The sequence below is a fragment of the Myotis myotis genome, unplaced genomic scaffold (assembly GCF_014108235.1).
Source record: "Myotis myotis isolate mMyoMyo1 unplaced genomic scaffold, mMyoMyo1.p scaffold_m19_p_6, whole genome shotgun sequence".
Lineage (NCBI taxonomy): Eukaryota > Metazoa > Chordata > Mammalia > Chiroptera > Vespertilionidae > Myotis > Myotis myotis.
Genome location: NW_023416368.1, coordinates 94,544,804 through 94,569,071, shown reverse-complemented (window position 1 = coordinate 94,569,071; position 24,268 = coordinate 94,544,804). Strand labels below are relative to the sequence as shown.

At 48.7% G+C, this 24,268-nt stretch overlaps 1 protein-coding gene and 1 pseudogene across 4 annotated transcripts; one reads left to right on the top strand and one right to left on the bottom strand.

The window, feature by feature from the left end:
- Positions 1 to 1,021: 1,021 nt before the first annotated feature.
- Positions 1,022 to 24,268, top strand: MARCHF2 (membrane associated ring-CH-type finger 2). 4 transcript variants are annotated; one of them, XM_036315376.1, is made up of 6 exons: positions 1,026 to 1,177; positions 1,873 to 1,976; positions 5,439 to 5,667; positions 18,013 to 18,208; positions 20,087 to 20,296; positions 23,673 to 24,268. In XM_036315376.1, exons 2-6 carry the CDS (start codon positions 1,955 to 1,957, stop codon positions 23,829 to 23,831), a joined length of 816 nt encoding a protein of 271 aa, XP_036171269.1. In that variant the 5' UTR covers positions 1,026 to 1,177; positions 1,873 to 1,954; the 3' UTR covers positions 23,832 to 24,268. The 4 variants fall into 4 exon arrangements, with proteins under 4 accessions (XP_036171272.1, XP_036171270.1, XP_036171269.1 ...); XM_036315378.1 differs by lacking the exon at positions 1,873 to 1,976 and adding an exon at positions 1,636 to 1,872; XM_036315379.1 differs by lacking the exon at positions 20,087 to 20,296 and having other exon boundaries at positions 1,022 to 1,177.
- On the bottom strand, positions 9,979 to 11,182 carry LOC118659188 (annotated as a pseudogene).

The following is a 24,268-nucleotide window of genomic DNA, read 5'->3' as shown; positions in this document are numbered from 1 at the left end:
CAATAAAAATATATTAAAAAAAAATAAAAATAAATACATGTTATTTCTTTTTTCATTAAAATATATGTAAGCTAGTATAACAATAGAATTTAACGGAGACAATTGAGCGATCTATATATTAAATAAAGGAGGGGTGGGGGGAGCAAAGGAGTATTGAGGCTTTTTGCATGTGCCTAAAATCCCCGCGCCCCCCCTTTTCTTCTAGTTAACTTGCACTCACACCTTGTCAGTTCAATTGCTGCTTCTTCAGGGACATAAGTTTGGATTGTCCAAATTATTCCATGATATGCCCCCCTCACTTGCCAAAATTTATCACCCTGTAAATTAATAATTAATAACATAATTGGTTGTTTTATGACTTTCTCACTCTAGATTGAGGTCCATAAGAGCAATATTTCTCTTACTCAACATTGTGTCCCCGGCGCCTAGCACAGTGCCTGCTCATAATAGGCTCTCTTTTTTAAAAATATATTTTTAATTGATTTTAGAGAGAGAGAGAAACATCAGGATCCAAACATGACCCCTTGGTAGAGAGTACAACGCTCAACCGAGTCACACTGACCAGGGCCTAATAGGCTCTCTAATTGTTTATATTACATCTAGTGAATGAACCTATTGCATGAATGATGTTGGCTTTGGCTCTTCCACGGTCTCCTAACCTCTCTAGGCTTGTTTTTCCTCTGTAAAATGTGACCACATGGTGTCTCCCTCCCCTAGGATTGATGGGAAGCTTAAGGCAGGTGGCGAACACTCAAATTCTGTAACGGTTTTATTAACAAGCACTGGTCGCCCGCAGGTGGCGCTAGCAGCCCCTCTCGTGCTCCTTGCCGGATTAGGGAGGGGCCAAGACTGGTGGTGGGGCTGGGACAGGGGGCGGAGCTAGGCCGTGGCAGGGGCGGAGCCAGTCGCTGCAGCGCAGCGGGGCGCCCTGTGCGACCCGGACGCCCTGTCGCCTTCGGCCCCGCCTCCCTGGGTTGGACGTGCACAGATATTGGCCGGCGCGGTTGAGAGGCGGTCACCATTGGCCCCCGGCTCCGTCTGCTTGGCGGGCGGTGTCGGGACGCAGGTGCCGGCCGGAGGAGCGGAGCTAGAGGTGCTGTCGGGACTGGCCGGGCCGGGACCGGGGCCGGGGCGAGAGGAGGGGTCTGCGCGGCCTCCCGGCCCGGCCGCGGATCAGGTGCGCACGGGTGGCCGGGTGGGGCCAGAGGACGCCGGTCCGCGGGCCGGCACCAGGTTCGAGGCCGGAGCCTGGAGCCTGGAGCCTGGCCCCTGGCGGAGCGGCCGGGTTCCGACCCTCGGTCTCAACCTTTCCCAGGACAAGGGGATTGCAGTTCCCGTCTCGAGGGCAGCGGGAGGTCTCTGAGCCTCGGTTTCCCTATCTGTGAAACTGATCATCCCAGTGTCAATCCAATAGGGCTGATTCTGGCGGTGGCCTCTGAGAGTTTCAGGCACACAGTAGGCGGTCAGTAAGTGACCAGTGTCCTTCTTCAACCTTCTTCTCAAAGGGGTTCTGCCTGAAAAATAGTAAATAACGGTGAACCAGGCACCCTGTAGAAAGGACATGCTAGCAGAGTGCCTGGTAGTTAGTGGGCGCTCGAAACAGAATTTATATGATTGGCTTATTTACTCTTCTAGGGACCATAATAGATGCAAGTATTATTATTCTGTTATTCAGAAGAGGAAATCGAGGCTCAGAGCGGTCAAGGCTTGCCCAGTGCTACACAGCAAATAAGACCAGGACTGGGCTTTGAACCTGACCTCCAGTGCAGGGCCTGGGAATTACTGAAGGGCACATAGGAGCAGGAGCCTCTCTATTGTGAATGAAGAGGAATGAATGCATTTCACAGGCTCTACATTTATTTTTTTTTTAAGGTGAGCATTTATCGAGCACTTACTGTGTGCCACCCTGTGCCTTGTCTCATCAAACCCTCTCAACAACCCTGTATGTAAACTGATGATGGCAATTATAATAAGAGGTAATATTTATTGACTCTTTTTAACTTTAAAACATGTATTGATTTGAGAGAGACATTGATTTCTTCCACTTATTTATGCATTCAGGGATCCAACCCGCAATCTTTTTTTTTTTTTTTTTTTTTTTTTTTAACATATTTTATTGATTTTTTACAGAGAGGAAGGGAGAGGGATAGAGAGTTAGAAACATCGATGAGAGAGAAACATCGATCAGCTGCCTCCAGCACGCCCCCTACTGGGGATGTGCCCGCAACCCAGGTACATGCCCTTGACCGGAATCGAACCTGGGACCTTTCAGTCCGCAAGCCGACGCTCTATCCACTGAGCCAAACCGGTTTCGGCCCAACCCGCAATCTTTGCGTAATGGTATGACACTCTAACTAACTGGGCTGTCCAGCCCAGGGCCTATTTATTGACTTCTTAATATTTATGGAATTTTGAGCTGGGTATCATTTTGACTACTATTTTTCAGATGAGTAAGCCAAGGCCAGAGACCAAAGCAGCTGGCCTGAGCTCACACTGTGGGGAGTTAGGGCCCCCTGACTTCTTTTCCTTTAGTTTCCTTCTTTCAGTAAAGGAGCCTGGAGCAGATGTGGAAAGGTTGTGGTGCCATAGTGCCACTGAGACAGGCCTAGCCAAGGGCAGGCTTCACTGGAGGAACTGAGCCTCGGCAGACACAGTCCACCAACTCCCACTTATTTGACAGAGAAGGATGCGGCCCAGAAAGGCAAAGTGACTTGTCCCAGGACACACATCATCAATGACAGAGTCAGGACTTGAAAAAACCCAGGTCTTTTTGAGTCCCAGACCCACTCACTATATTAACTTTTTTTTTTAAATTAATCCTCACCCGAGGATATTTTTCCCATTGATTTTTAGAGAGAGTGGAAGAGAAGGGAAGAGACAGAGAGAGAGAAATATCCATTGATTGGTTGCCTCCCACATGTGCCCCAACAGAGGCAGGTGGTCGAGCCTGCAACAGCGTGCCCTTGACCAGAATAGAACCTGTGACCCTTCAGTCCATGGGCTGATGCTCTAACCATTGAGAACCAGCTAGGGCTGCTGGACTAACTTAATTCTGGCACTGTGCCTTCTTAGCTTTGTGACCTTGAGCAAGTATCTGCCCCTCTCTGAGCCTTAGTCACAAATGTGGGTAATTATTGGACTTACTTTGTGGGTCTATTGTGAAGATTCGGTGAAATCTATCTCTAGAGCACTGAACCAAGTTTGCCATAGACACTGGCTTCCTTTCCCATCCCAGCAGCCCCACAGCCGAGTCTAGCCTGTAGCCATTCTATCCTTGTGTCCAGCCTTGAGTTTGGTTTCTTCTGAGCCCAGACCTCTGTGGTTTGCAAAGACCTCTAGCCTCTAAACATCTGATTCCCTCCGTGGGCACTGGCAAATCAAGAGACCTTGTTCTTTTTTCCTTTCTTTTTCTGAAATGTTTTTATTGATTTTAGAGAGACGGAGAAACTTTCCCTCTTTATGTGCCCTGACCCGGGACTGAACCCGCATCCCAAGTATATGCCTTGACCGGGAATCGAACCAGCAACCTTTCGGTGCACAGGATGACACTCAACCAACTGAGCCATGGTGGCAGGGTGGGACCTTGTTCTTAATAACACAGGTCTGCTCTTACACAGAGTAGGGACAGAGAAATTAATGTAGCCACTCGATGCCAGACACAGGGTCAGGTGCTGGGGACAGCAGAGAGCAAGTCCAGTTCAGTCCTTCCTTTATAGAGCTCCCTAAAGCGTGGAAGACAGAAGTCGTTACACAAGTAGATGAAGAAATAAGAGCATCTCAGAGTGGGGCACATTCTGTGAGGGCAATAATGTGGACATCAATGGCACTTTAGCCAGGATGGTCAGGGAAGGCCTTTCTGGGGAGGTGACCTTTGAAGGGGACACTTAACTTTTTAGAGTTCAGTGAGCTTAGCACAGTACTAGTATGTATTAAGTCCTTAATAAAGAGTAACTACTGTTATTTGCAGGCCTTACATTAGCAGATATACCAGTGAGTTTTCCCCCCTGATAGTAAAAGCAATAGTAGAACTAATATATTGGAGCTGTGATTATTCTTGTAATACCCAATTCCTTGCAGGAATGTTAAGGTCGATCCTTGGAGGGGCAGGAACATTCTCTTGGATAGGCCATTGACTTTCTTGCTGACCTCTGGGCCAGAAGTTCTGGTTGTAGGCACATGGAAGGGACAGCAGTATACACAACATGGCAGGCCGCTCGCTACCCCTCAGGGATTATCTCAGTCAGGCACCCTTCCTCCCTTGCTCCTTCTGCCTCTGGCTCATACGGGTTGGCCTTGCTGTGGAGGCTCAGAGGGCATGTTGGGCTAAGATAATGCTGTCGAGCTGCTCAGAGGGCAGTGACCCCCCTGGCAGACTATTCTGGTGCAGAAAGCTAGTCAATAACTCATGCTGCTTTCCTCTGACTCTGTCTCTTTGGGTTTCAGATTTTAGTGGCAGGGATTGGTTAAAGCTGACTGTGGGGTACATCCGTGAGTATTTCTTAGGTCTCTGGCTCAAAGCTCCTGAGATAAAGGGTGAGACAACTGGGGGACAGATCCTTAGCTTCAGGGCACCTGTACTGACCTCACAGGCATCAAGAGGGGCGTCTAGTACTTTCACGAAATTCTCAGAGGGAAACACATACATCTTCTGGCTGGTCTGGAAGGGACAAGGGGGTTGCCAAGGGTTCCTTCTGGCAGGTTAGACCCTGGACTTGGGGGCCAAATCCTGCTAAAGTCACCTACCCAGACCTGAGTTCAGATTGCTGTCTGAAGTTCCAGCTATCTCCCATGGCTTCACCTCCAGAACAGAGGCATGGCTTAGAGCAGCTGCTCTGGTGGGGACAGAGGCTGCCAAGGTCCTCCCCAGTGTCCGCCACTTCCTTGTTGGCCTGAAGTGCCAAGGAGTTCTGAGCTGTACAAGAGACCATGAACCAGATGGGTCAAGGTGATTTACCATCCTTGTTTGTGGGGCCAAATTACTAGCGCTGTTCTGCCCCACTCAGAGGTAGGTTTATCTGTTCTGAACCCAGTCCTAGGAATTCAGTCCACAGAGAACCATTCTCCACATGATTGGTGGGCATGGTTCTGGCATGGAAAGCCCCAAGTAAAGGGCATGCCGCACAGTAGGTGCTCAGTAATTGTTAGATGCTGTTAAGGTGAATTTTTGGGTAGCCTGGAAGCTCTGAAGGCTGAACCAGGCTGGCTTTTTTTAGGAGAGTTAGAGGTCATATAACCAAGTCCTTGGTATGTGCTAGGCCTGGGCTGAGTTGCATGTGTGATCTTTTTGAATCTTCACAACCCCTACAAAGCTCTGTCTTACAGATTGGGTGACTGAGGCTGAGAGAGCTGGATTCAAACCCTGATCTGTGTCCTACTCACTAACTTACACAATAAAAACCTTACATCTTCCCTTCACCTCCCTGCTGGCTTTTCCCTAGGCTCCTGGGACAATGGGCCTCAGGCCCTGAGGACACGGGTGCTTCTTGTGGCCATGACGACGGGTGATTGCTGCCACCTCCCTGGCTCCCTATGTGACTGCTCCGGCAGCCCTGCCTTCTCCAAAGTCGTGGAGGCCACAGGCCTCGGGCCACCCCAGTATGTGGCACAGGTGACTTCACGGGATGGCTGCCTCATCTCAACTGTCATCCGGGTCTTGGACACTCCGAGGTGAGTGGTGACCGAGCAGGTGTATTTATCGCCACTCACTTCACTCCTGGGCTCAGTGATTTCCTCCCAGACTGTGGTCAGAAGTCGACCATCTGGATGGGTCAGAGAAAGGATCCCAGGCTGGGAAGGTCTGATTCTTCAGGAAAGGCCAGAAGTCCAGTTTATTAAGGGAAATCGGAAGATGAAATGTGGCAAGTAGCTCATATTTTGGAGAGGCGGTGTGAGGAAAAGTTTAGAAGTGCAGAGGGTCACTCTCAGTGCCTGGGCTGAAATGCTGAGGGCAGCCGTCCCTCCCTGTGAGACCCGGGGCAAGTTGCTTTACCCCCATATCTCTAAATTGGAGACACAATTGGGTTGTGCTGAGAGTACGTTGCTGTGATCCACACAGAGTGCACACAGGTAGGTTTACCACCTCGCCCACATTTGATAAATGTGTTTAAATCTTGGTGCTGGCCTTCCAGACCCATCTGTGAGCTAAATCTGCCTCGTTCGCCAATTTGTCATCAGTTCCAAGGAAAGAATTAAAAAAAAAACAAAACCCATACAAATTTAAATCTACCTGAATTTATTCAAATTTAAAATAGCCACCAGTTTTTCAAGTTTAATGTATTGTTTATTTGATATGATTTAATGCGTAAGTTCGCCCCCCCCCCCCAATTCTTTTATTGTGTTAAAATATACATAACATAGCCTAGCCCATGTAGCTCAGGGGTTCAGTGTCAACCTATGAACCAGAAGGTCACAGTTTGATTCCCAGTCAGGCACATGTCCTGGTTTCAGGCTCAATTCCCAGGGGTGTGTGTGCAGGAGGCAGCTGATCAGTGATTCTCTCTCATCATTGGTGTTTCTACCTCTTTCTCCCTCTCCCTTCTTCTCTGAAATCATTATATATATCTCATAACGTTTACCATTCATAACCATTTTAAGTGCATAGTTCAGTAGTACTAAGTACATTCACATTGTTGTGCAATCGCTGTCATCCATTCCTACTCTTTGTTGTGCAATTGCCATCATCTATTTACTCTTTTCATCATGTAAATCTGAGTCTCTATCCCCATTAAACAACAATTCTCCCTTTCCCTCCCTCCGTCCCTGGCATCCACCATCTACTTTCTGTCTCTATGGATCTGACTCCTCTACCACCTCATATAAGTGGAGTCTCACAGTATTTGTCCTTTCTGTCTGGCTTAATGTCCCCAAGGTTCATCCATGTTGTAGTAGGTATCAGAACTAATGATAAGCTTTTCATTCAAACATAAAAAGAAGCAGATGGAAGCTTTGCTGGGCTTTGGAGAGGGCTCCCTGCCACTCACTAAGTTTGCCTGGTGTCACTTCCTCCAGGAAGCCTTGCCTGAGCCCAGATGAGATGAGCACTTTTCCTTCTGACCTTCTCCAAGGCAGTTTTTGTTCCCATGATTTTATTTATTTATTTTACTTTTTTGTGTTGTCTTTTTAAATTGAAAATTTATTTATATATTTATTTATTTATTTTGAGAGTACATTTATTAAAGCTGAGGACAGAGAAACAAGGAAGGGCTTAGGATAAAAGAAGCAACAGGAGGGGGCCTAGCTGGGGCTGCTTTGGCTCACTAGAAATGTTATAGAAAAGAAATTAGCTTAGGAGGACCTCTTTGGCTCACTGGAAAGTCAAAGGGGGCCTTAGGGACAGGTTCAGGGGGTTAGCCTGGGAGGAGATGCCACTATTCATTGCTCCCCTGGTTGCAAGTCTCATGGGGACCCTTTAGGAGATGTGCACCTGAGAGAGAAGAAAGGCATAGGTGTGCTCCCTGGAGGGAGAGCAAGCTATTGTGTTTTTAACATTTTATTTTTAATTATAGTTGACATAGAGTATTATATTAGTTTCAGGTGTATAACATCGTGATTCAATATTTATGTGCTTTACACAAAGTGATCATCACAAGTCTAGTAGCATAGTTATTACAATATTATTGACTGTATTCCCTGTGCTGTACACTACATCCCCGTGACTTATTTTATAACTGGGAGTTTGTACTTCATAATCCCCTTACCCTTTTCTACCCATTCCCTCACTCCAGTCCCCTCTGGCAACCATTAGTTCAGCGGTTCTCAACCTGTGTGTTGCAACCCCTTTGGGGTCGAACGACCCTTTCACAGAAAACACATATGTAATTACATATTGTTTTTGTGATTAATCACTATGCATTAATTATGTTCAATTTGTAACAATGAAAATACATCCTGCATATCAGATATTAACATTACGATTCATAACAGTAGCAAAATTACAGTTATGAAGTAGCAACGAAAATAATTTTATGGTTGGGGGTCACCACAACATGAGGAACTGTATTAAAGGGTCACGGCATTAGGAAGTTTGAGAACCACTGCATTAGTTTGTTCTCTGTATTTATGAGAGTATTTTTGTGTTGTTTTATTTGTTCATTTATTTTGTTCTTTAGACTCCACATACATGTATGAGTAAAATCATATGGTATTTGTCTTTGTCTGTCTGACTTACTTCACTTAGCATAATACCCTCTACATTGTTGCAAATGGTAAGATTTCATTTTTTATGGTTGAGTAATATTCCATTATATAAATGCAGCACATCTTCTTTATCCATCTGTCTGTTAATGGACACCTAGACTGCTTCCATGTCTTGGCTATATATACTAATAAAAGGTTAATATGCTAATTAGGGTGGACATCCATCCGGACAAAGCTTGCACCCCCGCTGGCCTGATTGCCCCTCACTGCTCCCCCACTGGCCTGATGGCCCCTAACTGCTCCACTGCCTGCCTGATGGCCCCTAACCTCCTCTGCCTCAGCCCACCACTGGGCTGGAATCACCTGGGACCCTTTAGTCTGCAGGCTGATGCTCTATCCAAAGTCAAACTAGCTAGGGCTCCCCTCTGCTTCTTTTTTAAAATTTACTATATTTTTATTGATTTCAGAGAGTAAGGGAGAGGGAGAGAGAGATAGAAACAGCCTATATAATAAAAGGCTAATATGCAAATCAACGAAACTGCAGAATGACTGGTTGCTATGACATGCACTGACCACCAGGGGGCAGATGCTCAACACAGGAGCTGCCCCTGGTGGTCAGTGCACTCAGCAGGGCTTGCCAGTGGGCTCATGGCTGGTGAGCACAGCGGAGGTGGCGGGAGCCTCTCCTGCCTGCCTCCAAGGCAGTGCTAAGGAGCAGCGAGCCCAGCTTCAGAAGCCAGGCTCACAGCTGGCGAGCGCAGCGGTGGTGGCAGCAGCCTTTCCCACCTCCACAGCAGGCGGACATCCCCCGAGGGGTCCTGGACTGCAAGAGGGCGCAAGCCAGGCTGAGGGACCTTCCTCCCAGTACACGAATGTTGTGCACCGGGCCTCTTAATGATAAGAGAGAATCATTGATCAGCTGCCTCCTGCATGCACCCTACTGGGGATCAAGCCCACAACCTAGACATGTGCCCTGGGCTGAAATCGAACCTTGGACACTTCAGTCCGCAGGCTGACGCTCTATCCACTGAGCCAAAACAGCTAGGGCTCCCCTCTGTTTCTTTTTTTAAAATATATTTTTATTGATCTCAGAGAGGAAGGGAGAGGGAGAGAGAGCTAGAAACATCAATGATGAGAGAGAATCATTGATCAGCTGCCTCCTGCATGCCCCACACTGGGGATCGAGCCCACAACCCAGGCATGTGCCCTTGGCCAGCATCAAACCTGGGACCCGTCAGTCCGCAGGCTGACGCTCTATCCACTGAGCCAAACCGGATAGGGCCTCCCTCTGTTTCTTTTTTCTTTTTTTAAGACACAAAACTTAATTTAATAGAAATTTTGTTTGTAGTTCTTACATTCTCAGTGTGAGCTGAGCTGGAACCACTGCCCCACCAAGTGGCCCAGTGATGGAGGCAGGGAAGAAAGGGAGCTGGTGGGGGTATCAGAGCTCAGGCCCTAGGAGCCCCAATCTTGTCAGTGCTCGGGGGCTGAGGGATCCTTCCTCTTCTCCTGTCCCCCTCTGGCTCCATGAAGGAGAACAGATGAAATCTTGATCCTGGGGCTACTCCACACCCCACATACCCCAAGGTTGGAAGGGGAACTAAGGGATCTAAGGGGGAGAAGGGGACAGAAGAAGGCAAAGATGTCAAAAAAGATGGGGGGCAAAGAAGAATCAGAGACAAAACACCAATAAAAAAAAGAGGGGGGGCGGGAACAATACCAAAATCTACCCCAAATTGGAACCCGCCTGGAAAAAAGGAAAGTTCTCCAGTCTCATAGAGACATTATTTGCTGCGGCCAGCTCTGTGATGGGGGCGCTCAGGCCTCAGTCCAGCCCTGGAAGCGATGTTGTGGCCCCTACAGCTCATCCTTGGCCTGGCCAGCAGCAGCATCTTCCTCCTCCTTCTCCTTCTCATCTTCATCTTTGTCTGCCTCCTCCTCCTCCTCCAGTCTCTGCTCCTCATCCTGCTTGTCCTTCATTTGCTTTTCTGCTGCCTTTGTGACTCCCCACGTCTCGTTGCCAAACTCTTCGGCATACGCTTCATCATTGGTGATGAGGAAGTTGTCAAAGATGGTACCAGACTTGACCTGCCAGAGGTCTAGGCCCAGAATGGCAAAGTTTTCATAAGCATAAATACTGCTATCAGGAAATGAATACTCGGGGTTGTCGATCTCTGGATGAATCCAAGTGCCCTTGTAATCCAGGTTGTCAATCTTCTGGGCTTCCACTTGCCCTTGTATTCTGGGTTCTGAATCACTGGTGGTTCCCACTCCCCATCCATCTCTTCATCCCAGTCCTTAGGCTTCTTAGCATCAGGGTTAGGGATGTGCTCAGGCTCGTCCCAGTCCTCCCGTTTGGAGTCAGTGGGGTCATCAGTCATTGCCCGCTCATCCCCATCTTCAGGCTTTGAAGCATTAGGATCCTTTATCTTCTTGCGTGGGCAGGAAGTCCCAGTCATCCTCCAGAGAGCCAGACCCCACCTGGCTGTTGTGAATTTTTACTGGTAGGTGTTATCGGGCCCTACAATCAGTGTGTACAGGTGTGTGAGTTCATCATCCTTGCAACGGATGTCCTTGTTGATGAGCATGTTCTTGCCCTTGTAGTTGAAGATAACACAAACCTTCTTGGTCCCAGGGCCACAGATGTCAGGGCCAAACATGATTTTGTATTCAGAGTCTCCGTGCATGTCAGTCTGGTCCAAACTATCTGGAAATAGCTTCACATAGCCGCCCCGCAGTCGATGTTCTGCTCATGTTTCACAGTAAACTGCACCACCAACTGGTCCTTGTTGCTGAAAGGCTCAAATCTGGCAGACAAGACGTAAAAGCTGGCATCTTGGCTCGTCTGCAGCCCTTTATCCTTGTCCAGGTCACCATAGAACTTGATGGCACTGAAGATGAATTTGCCAAAATGGGACTTGTGTTTGGATTCGATCCAGTGGTTGGTCCAACTGTCTCTGTCCAAAAACTGCTCCTTGAAGTAGACGACAGGTTCAGCAGCGACCAGGTCGAGAAGGCTGAGCAGCAGTGGCATGGGTAGCAGCATGGCGGGCCAACGGGCGGCAACGTGCAGTGGGCCCTTTAAGTCACCTCTCCAAAAGCAGCTCTGCAGCAGGAACCTCCCCTCTGTTTCTTTTTCTTTTTCTTTTTCTTTTTTTTAAATATATTTTATTGATTTTTTACAGAGAGGGAGGGAGAGAGATAGAGAGTTAGAAACATCGATGAGAGAGAAACATCGATCAGCTGCCTCCTGCACATCTCCCACTGGGGATGTGCCCGCAACCCAGATACATGCCCTTGACCGGAATCGAACCTGGGACCTTTCAGTCTGCAGGCCGACGCTCTATCCACTGAGCCAAACCGGTTTCGGCTCTTTTTCTTTTTTTAAATATATTTTACAGAGAGGAAGGGAGAAGGATAGAGAGTCAGAAACATCAATGAGAGAGAAACATCGATCAGCTGCCTCCTGCACACGTCCTACTGGGGATGTGCCCACAACCCAGGTACATGCCCTTGACCGGAATCGAACCTGGGACCTTTCAGTCCGCAGGCAGACGCTCTATCCACTGAGCCAAACCGGTTAGGGCTCCCCTCTGTTTTTTTTTTTTTTAATTAAATCTTTATTGTTCAGATTATTACAGTTGTTCCTCTTTTTCTCCCCCATAGCTCCCCTCCACCCAGTTCCCACCCCACCCTCTGCCCTTACCCCCCTCACTATCCTCATCCATAGGTGTACGATTTTTGTCCAGTCTCTTCCCGCATCCCCCACACCCCTTTCCCCACCAAGAATAGTTAGTCCACTCCCTTTCTATGCCTCTGATTCTATTTTTTTTTAAATATATTTTATTGATTTTTTACAGAGAGGAAGGGAGAGAGATAGAGAGTTAGAAACATCGATGAGAGAGAAACATCGATCAGCTGCCTCCTGCACATCTCCCACTGGGGATGTGCCCGCAACCCAGGTACATGCCCTTGACCGGAATCGAACCTGGGACCTTTCAGTCCGCAGGCCGACGCTCTATCCACTAAGCCAAACCGGTTTCTGCCCTCTGATTCTATTATATTCACCAGTTTATTCTGTTCATCAGATTATTTATTCACTTGATTTTTAGATTCACTTGTTGATAGATGTGTATTTGTTGTTCATAATTTGTATCTTTACCTTTTTCTTCTTCCTCCTCTTCTTAAAGGATACCTTTCAGCATTTCATATATACTGCTTTGGTGGTGATGAACTCCTTTAGCTTTTTCTTATCTGTGAAGCTCTTTATCTGACCTTCAATTCTGAATGATAGCTTTGCTGGGTAAAGTAATCTTGGTTGTAGGTTCTTGCTATTCATCACTTTAAATATTTCTTGCCACTCCCTTCTGGCCTGTAAAGTTTCTGTTGAGAAATCAGCTGACAGTTGTATGGGTACTCCCTTGTAGGTGACTGACTATTTTTCCGTTGCTACTTTTAAGATTCTCTCTTTGTCTGTTGCTCTTGGCATTTTAATTATGATGTGTCTTGGTGTGGTCCTCTTTGGATTCCTTTTGTTTGGGGTTCTCTGCGCTTCCTGGACTTTTAAGTCTATTTCTTTGACCAGGTAGGGGGAGTTTTCTGTCATTATTTCTTCAAATAGGTTTTCAATATCTTGCTCTCTCTCTTCTTCTGGCACCCCTATAATTCGGATGTTGGTACGCTTTAAGTTGTCCCAGAGGCTCCTTACACTATCTTCATATTTTTGGATTCTTTTTGCTTTTTTGCTTTTCCGGTTGGGTGTTTTTTGCTTCTTCGTATTTCAAATCTTTGATTTGACTCTTGCGATCCTCTAGTCTGCTGTTGGAACTCTGTATAATATTCTTTATTTCAGTCAGTGTATGCTTAATTTCTAGTTGGTCCTTTTTCTTTCTTTTTTTTTTTTTTTTAAATATATTTTATTGATTTTTTACAGAGAGAAAGGGAGAGAGATAGAGAGTTAGAAACATCGATGAGAGAGAAACATCGGTCAGCTGCCTCCTGCACATCTCCTACTGGGGATGTGCCCGCAACCCAGGTACATGCCCTTGACCGGAATCGAACCTGGGACCTTTCAGTCCGCAGGCGGACGCTCTATCCACTGAGCCAAACTGGTTTCGGCTAGTTGGTCCTTTTTCATATCCTCGAGGGTCTCACTAGACTTATTGAGGGTCTTACTAAATTTTTCGGCGGTTTCTAGAAAATTCTTGAAAAACCTTAAAAGTGTGGTTTTGAACTCTATATCCAGTAGTTTGCTTTCCTCCATTTCTGTCATTTGTGACCTGTTTCTTTGTCTCCACATTTTGGATGCTTCCCTGTGTTGATGGAGTGGCTTTGTGTGCTAGGTGTCCTATAGGGCCCAGTGGGTCAGCCTCCCCAATTACCAGAGGTGGACACTCTTGGTGCACCCCTTTGTGGGCTGTGTGCACAGTCTTGTTGTAGTTAAGCCTTGATTGCTGTAGGTATCACTGGGAGGATTGACCTCCAGGCCAATTGGCTGTGAGAATCAGCTGTGTCTGCAGTGGGAGAACTTCTGTGCTGGAGACATCCTTCTGGGGCAAGACTTGCTTCAGTGGGGCTTTGGTGCTCACGGAGTCTGCCCCCTGAGTATGTCCCTTATGGATCTGAGGAGTTGTAATCTGGATGGTACCACTCTAACCACTGGGTACACTGGCTCTTGGATTTCTAAGGAGGTGCTAATTTAGCCTCTGCCTGAGGCTACCCAGCAGGAGCCCAGCTGTGAAGCAATGCAAGCTGCTCTGGGGCCTTGGGCCTTCTTTTGGATGTCCTGGGTTTCTCTGATCCAGCTGCAGTAGTCAGGTAATTTTCAGATTGGAAAGGGCCAGGTCATTCATATGCAAAAGCCTCTGCGCACAGCTTGGGTGGGGCGGAGTCTCAGGGGATCAACAGGGCGGAGCAAACAGCTATGGCTGCTCCTCAGTCATGCCCTAAGAGGCCCCGCTTCTCAGTGTCCCTCGGTGGTAATCGCTGCAAGCACCTCTGAGAGAAAGTCGCCCTCGAGTTCTGACTGATGCCAGACAGTCCAGTTTCTCCCCGTATGAGTCTGGATCCCCAGAGACTCGCCCGGGACTGGAGTTCAGAGCAGTCGGGAGCTTGAGACTCCCTCCCGATTGAAAAAGACAACTGTGTCCTCAGCTGCCAGCCCTTTTCACGTGCCCCTCCGTACCTCTGCACTTTACTTCCGCACCTCCTCTGAGTCTCAGTATGCTTTTCTCTTTCCTTCTAGTTATAGAATTTCCACTCAGCCAGCCTTCCGTGGTTATGGATGATGTCCGTTTTGTCTTTTCGTTGTATTTTTGAAGTGGTTGTGCGAGGCAGCAATTTCTGGTGTTTACCTATGCCGCCATCTTGGTTTCTCCTCTCCCCGCTGTTTCTTGATGCAACTCAATGCTGTCCAGGCTGAAGGCGAGGGCAAATTGGCCCTTCCTAGAGGGAAGGCTGCTGTTTTTCCAAAGAGCTGTTATCATCCTGAGATGTGACTTTCCCTCCAGCCTCCTGGCCAGTCTCCCAGGAATAAATGAGGATCCTTCCACCACTGCCAGCAGGTTCTGGGGATTGGAATAGGCCATGCAACCAGGTCACCATTCGCCCGCCCTCTCCTTTCCCCTGTAATTCCTCCTCCTAGCCACTCTCTGTCATCTGAGAGCAGTGGGGTGGGGCGCAGTGGGGTGGGGCTCAAAGATATAATATCCAATGCCTTCATAATAATCAAACCTTTCATTTTGCTTCAAGGGAGACCCTGATTCCTGGGGGCCCATGGCAGAAACTAGGTGAGGTGGAAAGTTCTGGACCCTTAAACCTGCAGAGGACAAAGTTGAAGGCCCAGGTGGTGTCTCCAGGGCCCAGCACAATCCACAAAGGCTCAGGCTTAGGGCAAGCATTTGGGGCCCCTCTAACCCCTGAGCCTTCAGTGCTCTGCCCACCAGGCTGTAAGTGGGCCCGGGCCCTTCTAGAAACTTCCCAGAGCATTTATGCTTCCCCTGGCTTTCTACTACTGTCTCTTCGTTTTCTTCCTCCTCTTGCTCTTGGGACATTCTCTGGGCAGCCCACTGGGCATCTGTGCATATATTACCAACTTCCCCACTCCATTTCCTTTCTATTTGTATTATGTGCATTATTTTCCTGAGTGAAGTCTATTTCTCTTGCCCCACCATCTGTGGCAGGCAATATATGTGGCATAGTGGCCAAGGGTACACAGGCCCTGGAGCAAGATTTCCTGGATTCAAACCCCAGCTTTGCAGATAACTAGCTGTGAGAGTTTGCATAATTGAGTTTATCCCTTGAAGTTCCAGTTTCCCCATCTCTAAAATGGGGGCACCTTCTTCCGAGGCTTCCTGTGGGAACAGACAAATTAATCCAAGATGTTGAACTTCAACAGTGCTCAGTACATAAGTACTCAATCATAAATCTGTTTTTGTTTTGTTTTTCTCTCTGAACTTGCTCCTCCAAAGTAGAGTTTCCCAGGACAGCCCTAAACTGATGGGGCTCTTCCTCAAGGTTCTCATCCCAGGCTGGCTTCCAGAACTGGGGTTCCTTTCCTGTGAACTGTGTGTGTGTGTGTGTGTGTGTGTGTGTGTGAATCAGGGTGTGGAGTGAGAGTGTAGACAGGAGTACCCTTTTGACCTGTGTGAGGAAGCAAAACCCTGCACAGGACTGGTGACAGAAAGCAGACATGAGGGGTCAGCACAGCTCTTTGGGTTCAGAGCAGTCAGGCCCTGCCCCCCAGCAGGAGCTGCTGAGTAAAGAATGGAAAACAGTTTCCAAGGGAAAACTGTTGTCTTCTGGAAAACTGCTTTCTTGCCCTGGCTGGGTAGCTCAGTTGGTTAGCGCGTTGTTCCAATATGCCAAGGTTTGTAGGTTCAATCCTCAGTCAGGGCACATACAAGAATCAACCAATGGTCCTCGCTGGTTTGACTCAGTGGATAGAGCATCGGCCTGTGGACTGAAGGGGTCTTGGGTTCAATTCTGGTCAAGGGCACATGCCTGGGTTGTGAGCTCGATCCCCAGTAGAGGGCGTGCAGGAGTAACGGATCAATGATTCTTGTCATTGATGTTTGTATCTCTCCCTCTCCCTTCCTTTCTGAAATCAATAAAAATATATATGAAAAAAGCTCTAGTAAAAAAAAAAAAAAAGATTCAACCATTGAATGCGTAAATGAGTCGAACAGCAGGTCAGTGTTCCTCTCTCCCCTTCCTTCTTCTCTCTAAAAATCAATAAACAAACCCTGGCCAGTGTGTCTCAGTTGTTAGAGCATTGACCTGAGAACTGAAGAGTTGTGGGTTTGATTCCTAGTCAAGGGTCCATACCTGGATTGCAGGTTTGATCCCTGGCCCGGGTGTGCACATGTGGGAGGCAACCAATCAATGTCTCTCTCTCTCTGTCTCTCTCCCTCCCTCTCTCTCTCTCTTTCTCTTTCCCTTCTGCTTTCTCCGAAAATCAATGGAAAAAATATCTTCCGATGAGAATTAACTAAAAAAAATTTTTTTAATCAATAAATAAAAATTTAAAAAAAACACAAAAATACAACTGCTCTCTTGTTCCGCCTCCTTTGTATGTTCCACAGTCCTTTCTGGGTAGAAATGTCTGGAAAACAATACTCATGTGCTAGACAGCCTCGGGGCCCACCAAAGCCACGCCCCCAGTCTCCTAAGCTGCCCAGGAAGCACCAGCATCCCCAGAGGCCAGGCTACGACTGAGACTTCCCCTGTGATGCTTTCTATGTCTGTTTTCAGAGCCTCACAGGGTAGAGGGGCAAAGGAGCTCTTCTCCCTGGACACACAGGGTTTTCAGGTAGCATGGACTTCAGGTATGCCTAGATCCAGTGCCTCTGATTGATTTCCTAAAAAGTCTGTCCTTCCCTGTCTTTTGGCTCTGCTTTCTTCCGTTTTTCTGTTTGGCATCATTCAAAGATGCCAGGTGGAGACCAGAAGATCTAGACTTACATCAGTCATGCTGCCTATAGTTCTGGAGTTTGGGTGGGGGGGACGACGACGACAGAATTTCAAAAGTTAATTCCCTGTGGCTTTGATTGTATCACACATGGTCTAAATTGGTCCTGTGCCCGGTGACGTGTGGTGTTTTGATTGGTCAGGACTGAGGTCATCAGAGGTATCATCAGCTCTGTCCTAGTCCTTAAAGACCAAGAATTGAATGAAGCCTGGCTGGTGTGACTGAATGATGGAGCATCAACCTATGAATCAGGAGGTCACAGTTTGATTCCCAGTCAGGGCACGTAACTGGGTTGTGGGTTTGCTCCCCGATCCAGGTCAGGTCGCATGCAGGAGGCAATCAATCAATGTGTCTCTCTCACATCGATGTTTCTGTCTTTCTCTCTCTCTCTCTCCCTTCCATTCTCTCTGAAAATCAATAGAAAAATATGTTCAGATGAAGATTAACAACAACAAAAAAAGAGCGGGGTGGGGGAGTTGCCCAGGACAATCAGGGTGGTATTGCACAATGAGAATGTTATTGCAGGAAAAGGAGTGGACTCTGGGTAGACAGGTGTAAGAGATACTCACCCAGTGTGGTGAAGGCCTGGGAGGGGTGGCGAGTGCAGGGTGGAAGGGGTCAATGGGGAAAAAAGGGGGATATCTGTAATATTTTCAAAAATAAAGATAAATTTTTAAAAAGAGTGATGCTCACCCTGAGCCTAAAATAGTGCTGCAGAAACCCTGGGGAGAGAGCACATCACTCCACCTATGGAATTTGGGAAGGCTTCCCAAAGGAAAGGACATTTGGAGCTGGGTGTTGAAGGATAAATAGGAGTTTGCCAAGTAGCTTGCAATCCAGTGGGTAGTGAAGCAGGCATATAGGCAGAAAGCCTGATCATTGCTCACATGTCCCATCTCTGTGTCCAGCGATGGTCCCTTCTGCCGGATCTGCCATGAGGGAGCGAATGGGGAGAGCTTGCTGTCTCCATGTGGCTGCACTGGCACACTGGGCGCTGTGCACAAGAGCTGTCTGGAGAGGTGGCTTTCCTCATCCAACACCAGCTACTGTGAGCTGTGCCACACAGAGTTTGCAGTGGAGAAGCGGCCTCGGCCCCTCACAGAGGTATGCTTAGGAGCATGAAGTTGGAGTGGGCAAGGGAGGAAGGCAGGCATGGGTCCAGAAGAGGGAACTGCCTGGGGGATCCTGGTGGGCTGAGGAAGCAGCTTCTTTTTTTTTTTTTTTTTTAAATATATTTTATTGATTTTTTACAGAGAGGAAGGGAGAGGGATAGAGAGTTAGAAACATCGATGAGAGAGAAACATCGATCAGCTGCCTCCTGCACATCTCCCACTGGGGATATGCCCGCAACCCAGGTACATGCCCTTGACCGGAATCGAACCTGGGACCCTTCAGTCTGCAGGCCGACGCTCTAGCCACTGAGCCAAACCGGTTTTGGCGAGGAAGCAGCTTCTTTATAGGATGAACGCCCTTCCTTCCTCCACTCTAGGGTAGAGTCCACTGAAGGGGGGAGGGAACTAGGCCTAAGGTTCTAGATCTGACGAACCCTGTGCCCCTCCCCAAATTGGTCACTTTAAGTGACCGCTGAACCTGAGATTTGGGGAATGAAAAGGAGCCAGCAATGCCAAGAACCCAGGGGAGGGCAGTCCTGGCAGAGGGCACAGCAAGTGCAAAGGCCACCCAAACAGGAAGAGCGAAGTATGTTTGACAAAGCCCAAGTGGCTAGAGTGGAACAAGTTAAAGCAGGAGGGGAGCCCAGCCAGAATGGCTCAGTGGTTGAGCATTGACCTATGAACCAAGAGGTCACTGTTCGATAATTGGTCAAGGAACATGCCCAGGTTGTGGGCTCGATCCCCAGTGAGGGGCATGCAGGAGGCAGCCAATCAGTGATTCTCTCTCATCATTGGTGTTTCTCTCCCTCTCTCTTCCTCTCTGAAATCAATACAAATAAAAATAAAATAAAGCAGGAGGAGAGTAACCCAGAAGGAGGTGGTAGCAGCCACACTGGGTTTTGTGGTCCTTGCTGGGAGGTTAAAATTGAGCCTGAGTGGGATGTGTCTGGGCTGAGATAGGGCATTCCCAGGCATGGCTGTCTCCCTGCTCCCTAAAGCTCTGCGGACCATCGGGATGCTCTTTGTGCTCCTCCCTGCCTAGCTTGGCAGAGGGCTGCTGAGAGCTACAGGGTGATGACAGTGGGCTGAGGTATGGGCTCTGGAAAGGTTTCTGGCAGGTGGGAACTGGGCTCTTAGGAGAACAGTGGGAGGAGAGCTTGCCCTGCCTGTAGCCCCCTTCCCCCTCATGCTCCAGCCACATGGGCCTCCTTCCCACCGTACTTTGTCCAGGTCACACACTCCCAACTCAGGGCCTTTGCATTTGCTGTTCCTGCCGCCTGGAGTGCTGTCTCCCCATTCTTCACATGGCTCCTTCTGCTCATCTGGTCCTCAATGTCACCTCCTCAGCAAGGCCTTCCCCTCTTTGAGCACACACTCTATTTTGTACCTCACCCCATTAGCATTGGAGGGCAGGGACCCTTTCTGTCCTGTTCATCAGAATTTCATGAGTGAAGCCCATTTTTCTTGCCCACTCATCTGTGACAGGCAGTGTAGTACAGCGTTCAAGGGCACACAGGCCGTTGAGCAAGACTTCCTGGCTTCCAGTCCTGGCTTTGTGAGCAATTAGCTGTGCAAGTTTGCACAAATGAGTCAGCCCCTCTGTGCCTCTTAGTTTCCCCATCTGTCTAATGGGGCAAAGATGCCCAGCAGTGCCTGGGTTATTTTAGGCTCATTAAGTATTTGTAAGAAGGAAAGGAGGGAGGGAGGTGCCAGGCAGGAGGCTGGTCCTACAGGGCCCAGTGGTCACAAGCAGTGTTGGCAGAGGGAGGCACAGGGTCTGGAGGTCTTGCACCCCATCCCTAGGTTGGAATAGCTGAAGGGTGGTGTGTAGCTTCTCTCAGCAGCTCCCTCCTTTCCTTACCCCTGGCAGTGGCTGAAGGACCCGGGGCCTCGGACAGAGAAGCGGACGCTGTGCTGTGACATGGTGTGTTTCCTATTCATCACTCCTCTAGCCGCTGTCTCGGGCTGGCTGTGCCTGCGCGGGGCCCAGGATCACCTCCGGCTCCACAGCCGGCTCGAGGCTGTGGGGCTCATTGCCCTCACCATTGCCCTCTTCACCATCTACGTCCTTTGGACGCTGGTGAGTGGCTATCAGCCAGAGCGCAGTTGTCTAAGGGTCTCTGGCTTAGAGCAGCCAGACCAGGGTTTGGTCAGGGGCTTGGGGTAGGGGGATCCTGCCTGTCTCTCCATGTAGCCCTGGGTGAAACTTCAGATTCCAAACCCAACCAAGGTTTAGTTCCCTGAGCTGGGTGTGAGCCTTCTGTTCCAAGGAGACCAGGGCATCTGATCACCATTGCTGAGTGTAGGCCCTGCCATCCATGAGCCCACCAAGACTGGACTGGGCTGGCAGGAAAGGGGGAGAGGGAGGGAGGGAAGGAGAGAGGGGAGAGGGAAAATGGGAGGGGGAGGGAGGGAGAGAGGGAGGGAGGGAGGGAGGGAGAGAGAGAGAGAGAGAGAGAGAGAGAGAGAGAGAGAGAGAGAGAGAGAGAGAGAGAAGAAGAAAGAAAGAAAGAAAGAAAGAAAGAAAGAAAGAAAGAAAGAAAGGAAGAAAGAAAGACCAAAAGACAGAAAGAGCAGGAGAATGAGAGACCCAGAGAGGGGTAAATCAAGAGACTGAGGAAAAAAAACTGAAAGAGAGAAATGGGGACTGGGGTGGAGGAGTTGTTCAGGCCTCTGGCAGGCATTAGAACCCTTGCTCAGAGAGAAAAGGGCCTCTAAAGTCTTACCCAGGGGTGGGCAAACTTTTTGACTCGAGGGCCAAAATGGGTTCTTAAACTGGACTCAGAAGAAGGAGCTGCAGCCGTGTTTCCCGACGTTGCCATGTTAACTGCTGCTGGTGAAGGAGTGGAGGGGAGAGCAAGAGAACACTCTGCTCTTTTGGCTCCGCGGGCCGGATAGAACAGCCTAACGGGCCGGATCCAGCCCGCGGGCCGTAGTTTGCCCACGGCTGGTCTTACCCCTCAGATATAACCACTGTTGTCTGCCTGTGGGGTATTCCCTCCTTAAAAATTATTTTTCATTGCATTCACCATTATATTTTTAAAACATATAAATAGGATGACACAGGTACTGATTTGCAGTCTGCTTGTTTTAACTTTGCTAATGTCCTTTAAAAAAAAAAAAGGGCAGCCATCCAGCAGTCATTCATTGTATGGGTGTATAATATTGACTTAACTAATCCCCTTTGATAGGGTCTGGGATGTATTCTGATGTTGATTTTCCTTCCTTTTATTTCCTGCTGTTATGAGCAGTGCTTTGGGTACAATCCATGTAAATGTTTCATGGAACTTGCTTGGTCAAAGAGTATGAACCATTGACATTTATTTAAAAACTAGAGGCCCGGTGCACAACAATTTGTGTACTCGGGGGGGTCCCTCAGCCCAGCCTGTGCCCTCTCGCAGTCTGGGACCCCTCGGGGGATGTCCACCTGCTGGCTTAGGCCCGCTCCCCAGGAGATCGGGCCTAAGCTGGTAGTCAGACATCCCTCTGGCAGCCTGGGACCCCTCGGGGATGTCCACTTGCCAGCGGGGAGCAGGCCGAAGCTGCAGTTGGACATCCTTAGCACTGCTGAGGAGGCGGGAGAGGCTCCCGCCACCACCGCTGTGCTGGGAGCCATCAGCCTGGCTTGTGGCTGAGCAGAGCTCCCCCTGTGGGAGCACACTGACCACGAGGGGGCAGCTCCTGCATTGAGCGTCTGCCCCTTGGTGGTCAGTGTGTGTCACAGTGACCAGTCATTTTGCTGTTAGGGTCAATCTGCATATTACCCTTTTATTATATAGGATAGAGGCCTAGTGCACAGGTGGGGGGCGGCTGGTTTGCCCTGAAGGGTGTCCCAGATCAGGGCCACACCCCTTCAGGGTGGGGGTCCCCGCTGGGGTGCCTGGTCAGCCTGGGTAAGGGGCTGACAGCTGTTTGCAGGCTGGCCAAGCCCCCCAGCGGGCACCCTCACCCCATGGAGTGTGGCCAGCCTGGGTGAGGGGCTGAGGGCTGTTTTCAGGCTGGCCATGCCACCCGGTGACCCAAGCTCCCAGCCTCTCCTTTTTTTTTCTTTTTTTTCCCAGCGCCTCCTTGAGCGGAGGCCAGGGCAGGCTGGAAGCAGGTATCTGGGATTTATTTATCTTCTATAATTGAAACTTTGTAGCCTTGAATGGAGCCCAGGGCAAGCTTGGCTTCCTCCATCGCCGGGGGCAACCCAAGCCTCCTGCTCACTCCAGCTCCATGGCCACCGCCATCTTAGTTGGGTTAATTTGCATACTCACTCCTGATTGGCTGGTGGGCGTGACTTGTGGCTGTAGCGGAGTGGCAGAGTGATGGTTAATTTGCATGTTTCTCTTTTATTAGTGTAGATAATTTTTATAGACTTTATTTATTAGAACATTTTAAGATTCTAATAAATAAAGCAAAATTGATCAGAAAGTATAGAGAGTTCTCATATATTCTCCTCCATACACACAGCTTCCCCCCACTATCCACATGGCACCAGAGGGTACATTTCTTACAATTAATGAATCTCCATTGATACATCATTATCACCCCAAGTCCATAGATTACATTAGGGTTCATCTTGAGTTGTACATTCTATAGCAGCGGTTCTCAACCTGTGGGTCATGACCCCTTTGGCGGTTGAACGACCCTTTCACAGGGGTCGCCTAAGACCATCCTGCATATCAGATATTTACATTAAAATTCATAATAGTAGCAACATTACAGTTATGAAGTAGCAACGAAAATAATGTTATGGTTGGCTCACAACATGAGGAACTGTATTTAAAGGGCCAGAAGGTTGAGAACCACTGTTCTATAGGTTTGGATAAATATATCATGACATGTATCCACCATGACAGTATCATACAGAGCAGTTTTACTGCCCTAAAAATCCTCTGTGCCGCAGCTATTCATCCCTCCTCTCCTATCCTCAACTCCTGACAATTCCATAGTTTTGCCTTTTCCGGAATGTCAGAGAGTTGAAATCATGCAGTTTATAGCCTTTTTATACTGGCTTCTTTCACTTAGTAACATACATTTAAGGTTCCTCCATGTCCTTTCATGGCATAGCTCATTTCTTTTTAGTGCCTTATATTTCATCATCTGATGTCCCACAGTTTATTTATCTATTCACTTACTGAAGGACATCTTGATGGTTTCCAAGTTTTGGCAATTATATGACCCAGTGGCATTAAATCCCCTCCAAGAGGCTATACCACTTCTCTTCCACCCTCTGAGAGACCCCTCTCATTTGCAGGGTCTTGAACACTGGTGGAGACTTTCTCCACAACAGTGAATGGGTTTGTGTGCATAGTCTGTATGAAAAATACCTCGCAGCTGTCTCTTCTTCTGGAAGTTTGAGTCCGACCCTGGTGCAGGCCAAGGCCAGTGTCTCAGGAGCCCAGTTTTCTTCCCTTGGGGTTGGAGGCCTGCTGGCTGGCCTTCCCACCCATCTCTGCACTGCCCCGTAGGTCTCCTTCCGCTATCATTACCAGCTATACACTGAATGGAGAAGGACCAACCAGAAAGTACACCTGAAGGTCCGGGACGCGGAGGGCCCCGAGGCCACCCAGCACTCCCTGCTGGCAGCAGGATTCCTGAAGAAGGTGGCAGAGGAGACGCCTGTGTGAAGGTTGAGCTGGCAGGCCAGAGGCAGCTGACGATGCCCTGGCTTTTGGAAGAAGGGAGACTGCCTGATCCTTCCTGCACGGCCAGAATGCTTCTTAGGCCAAGAGATGCCGAGTGGAGCTGATTCTGTGATCCTGTGTGAAGATATTTGCAGATTGTTTTGCACACTGTTGTATATGTGGAGGACAGATGGAAGTGGTCTTGAGCTTCACACGGAGCAGGCACCCTGATCTCATTCTGAGGTCCACTCAGCTCCTTGTGGGCCAGCAGCCATGGCCATAGGCTCGTTGAGGGTGTCCATGGGGCTGGAGGTTCCGCAAGCTTCTTATGCTTCTCTGCACTTGGCAGGCTCGCTCTCCTGGCACCTTGACTTTATAAAGTTGCACTGAGTTTCAAAAACCCACCCTGAATGAATAAAAGGAGCCCTTGCTGGATAAAA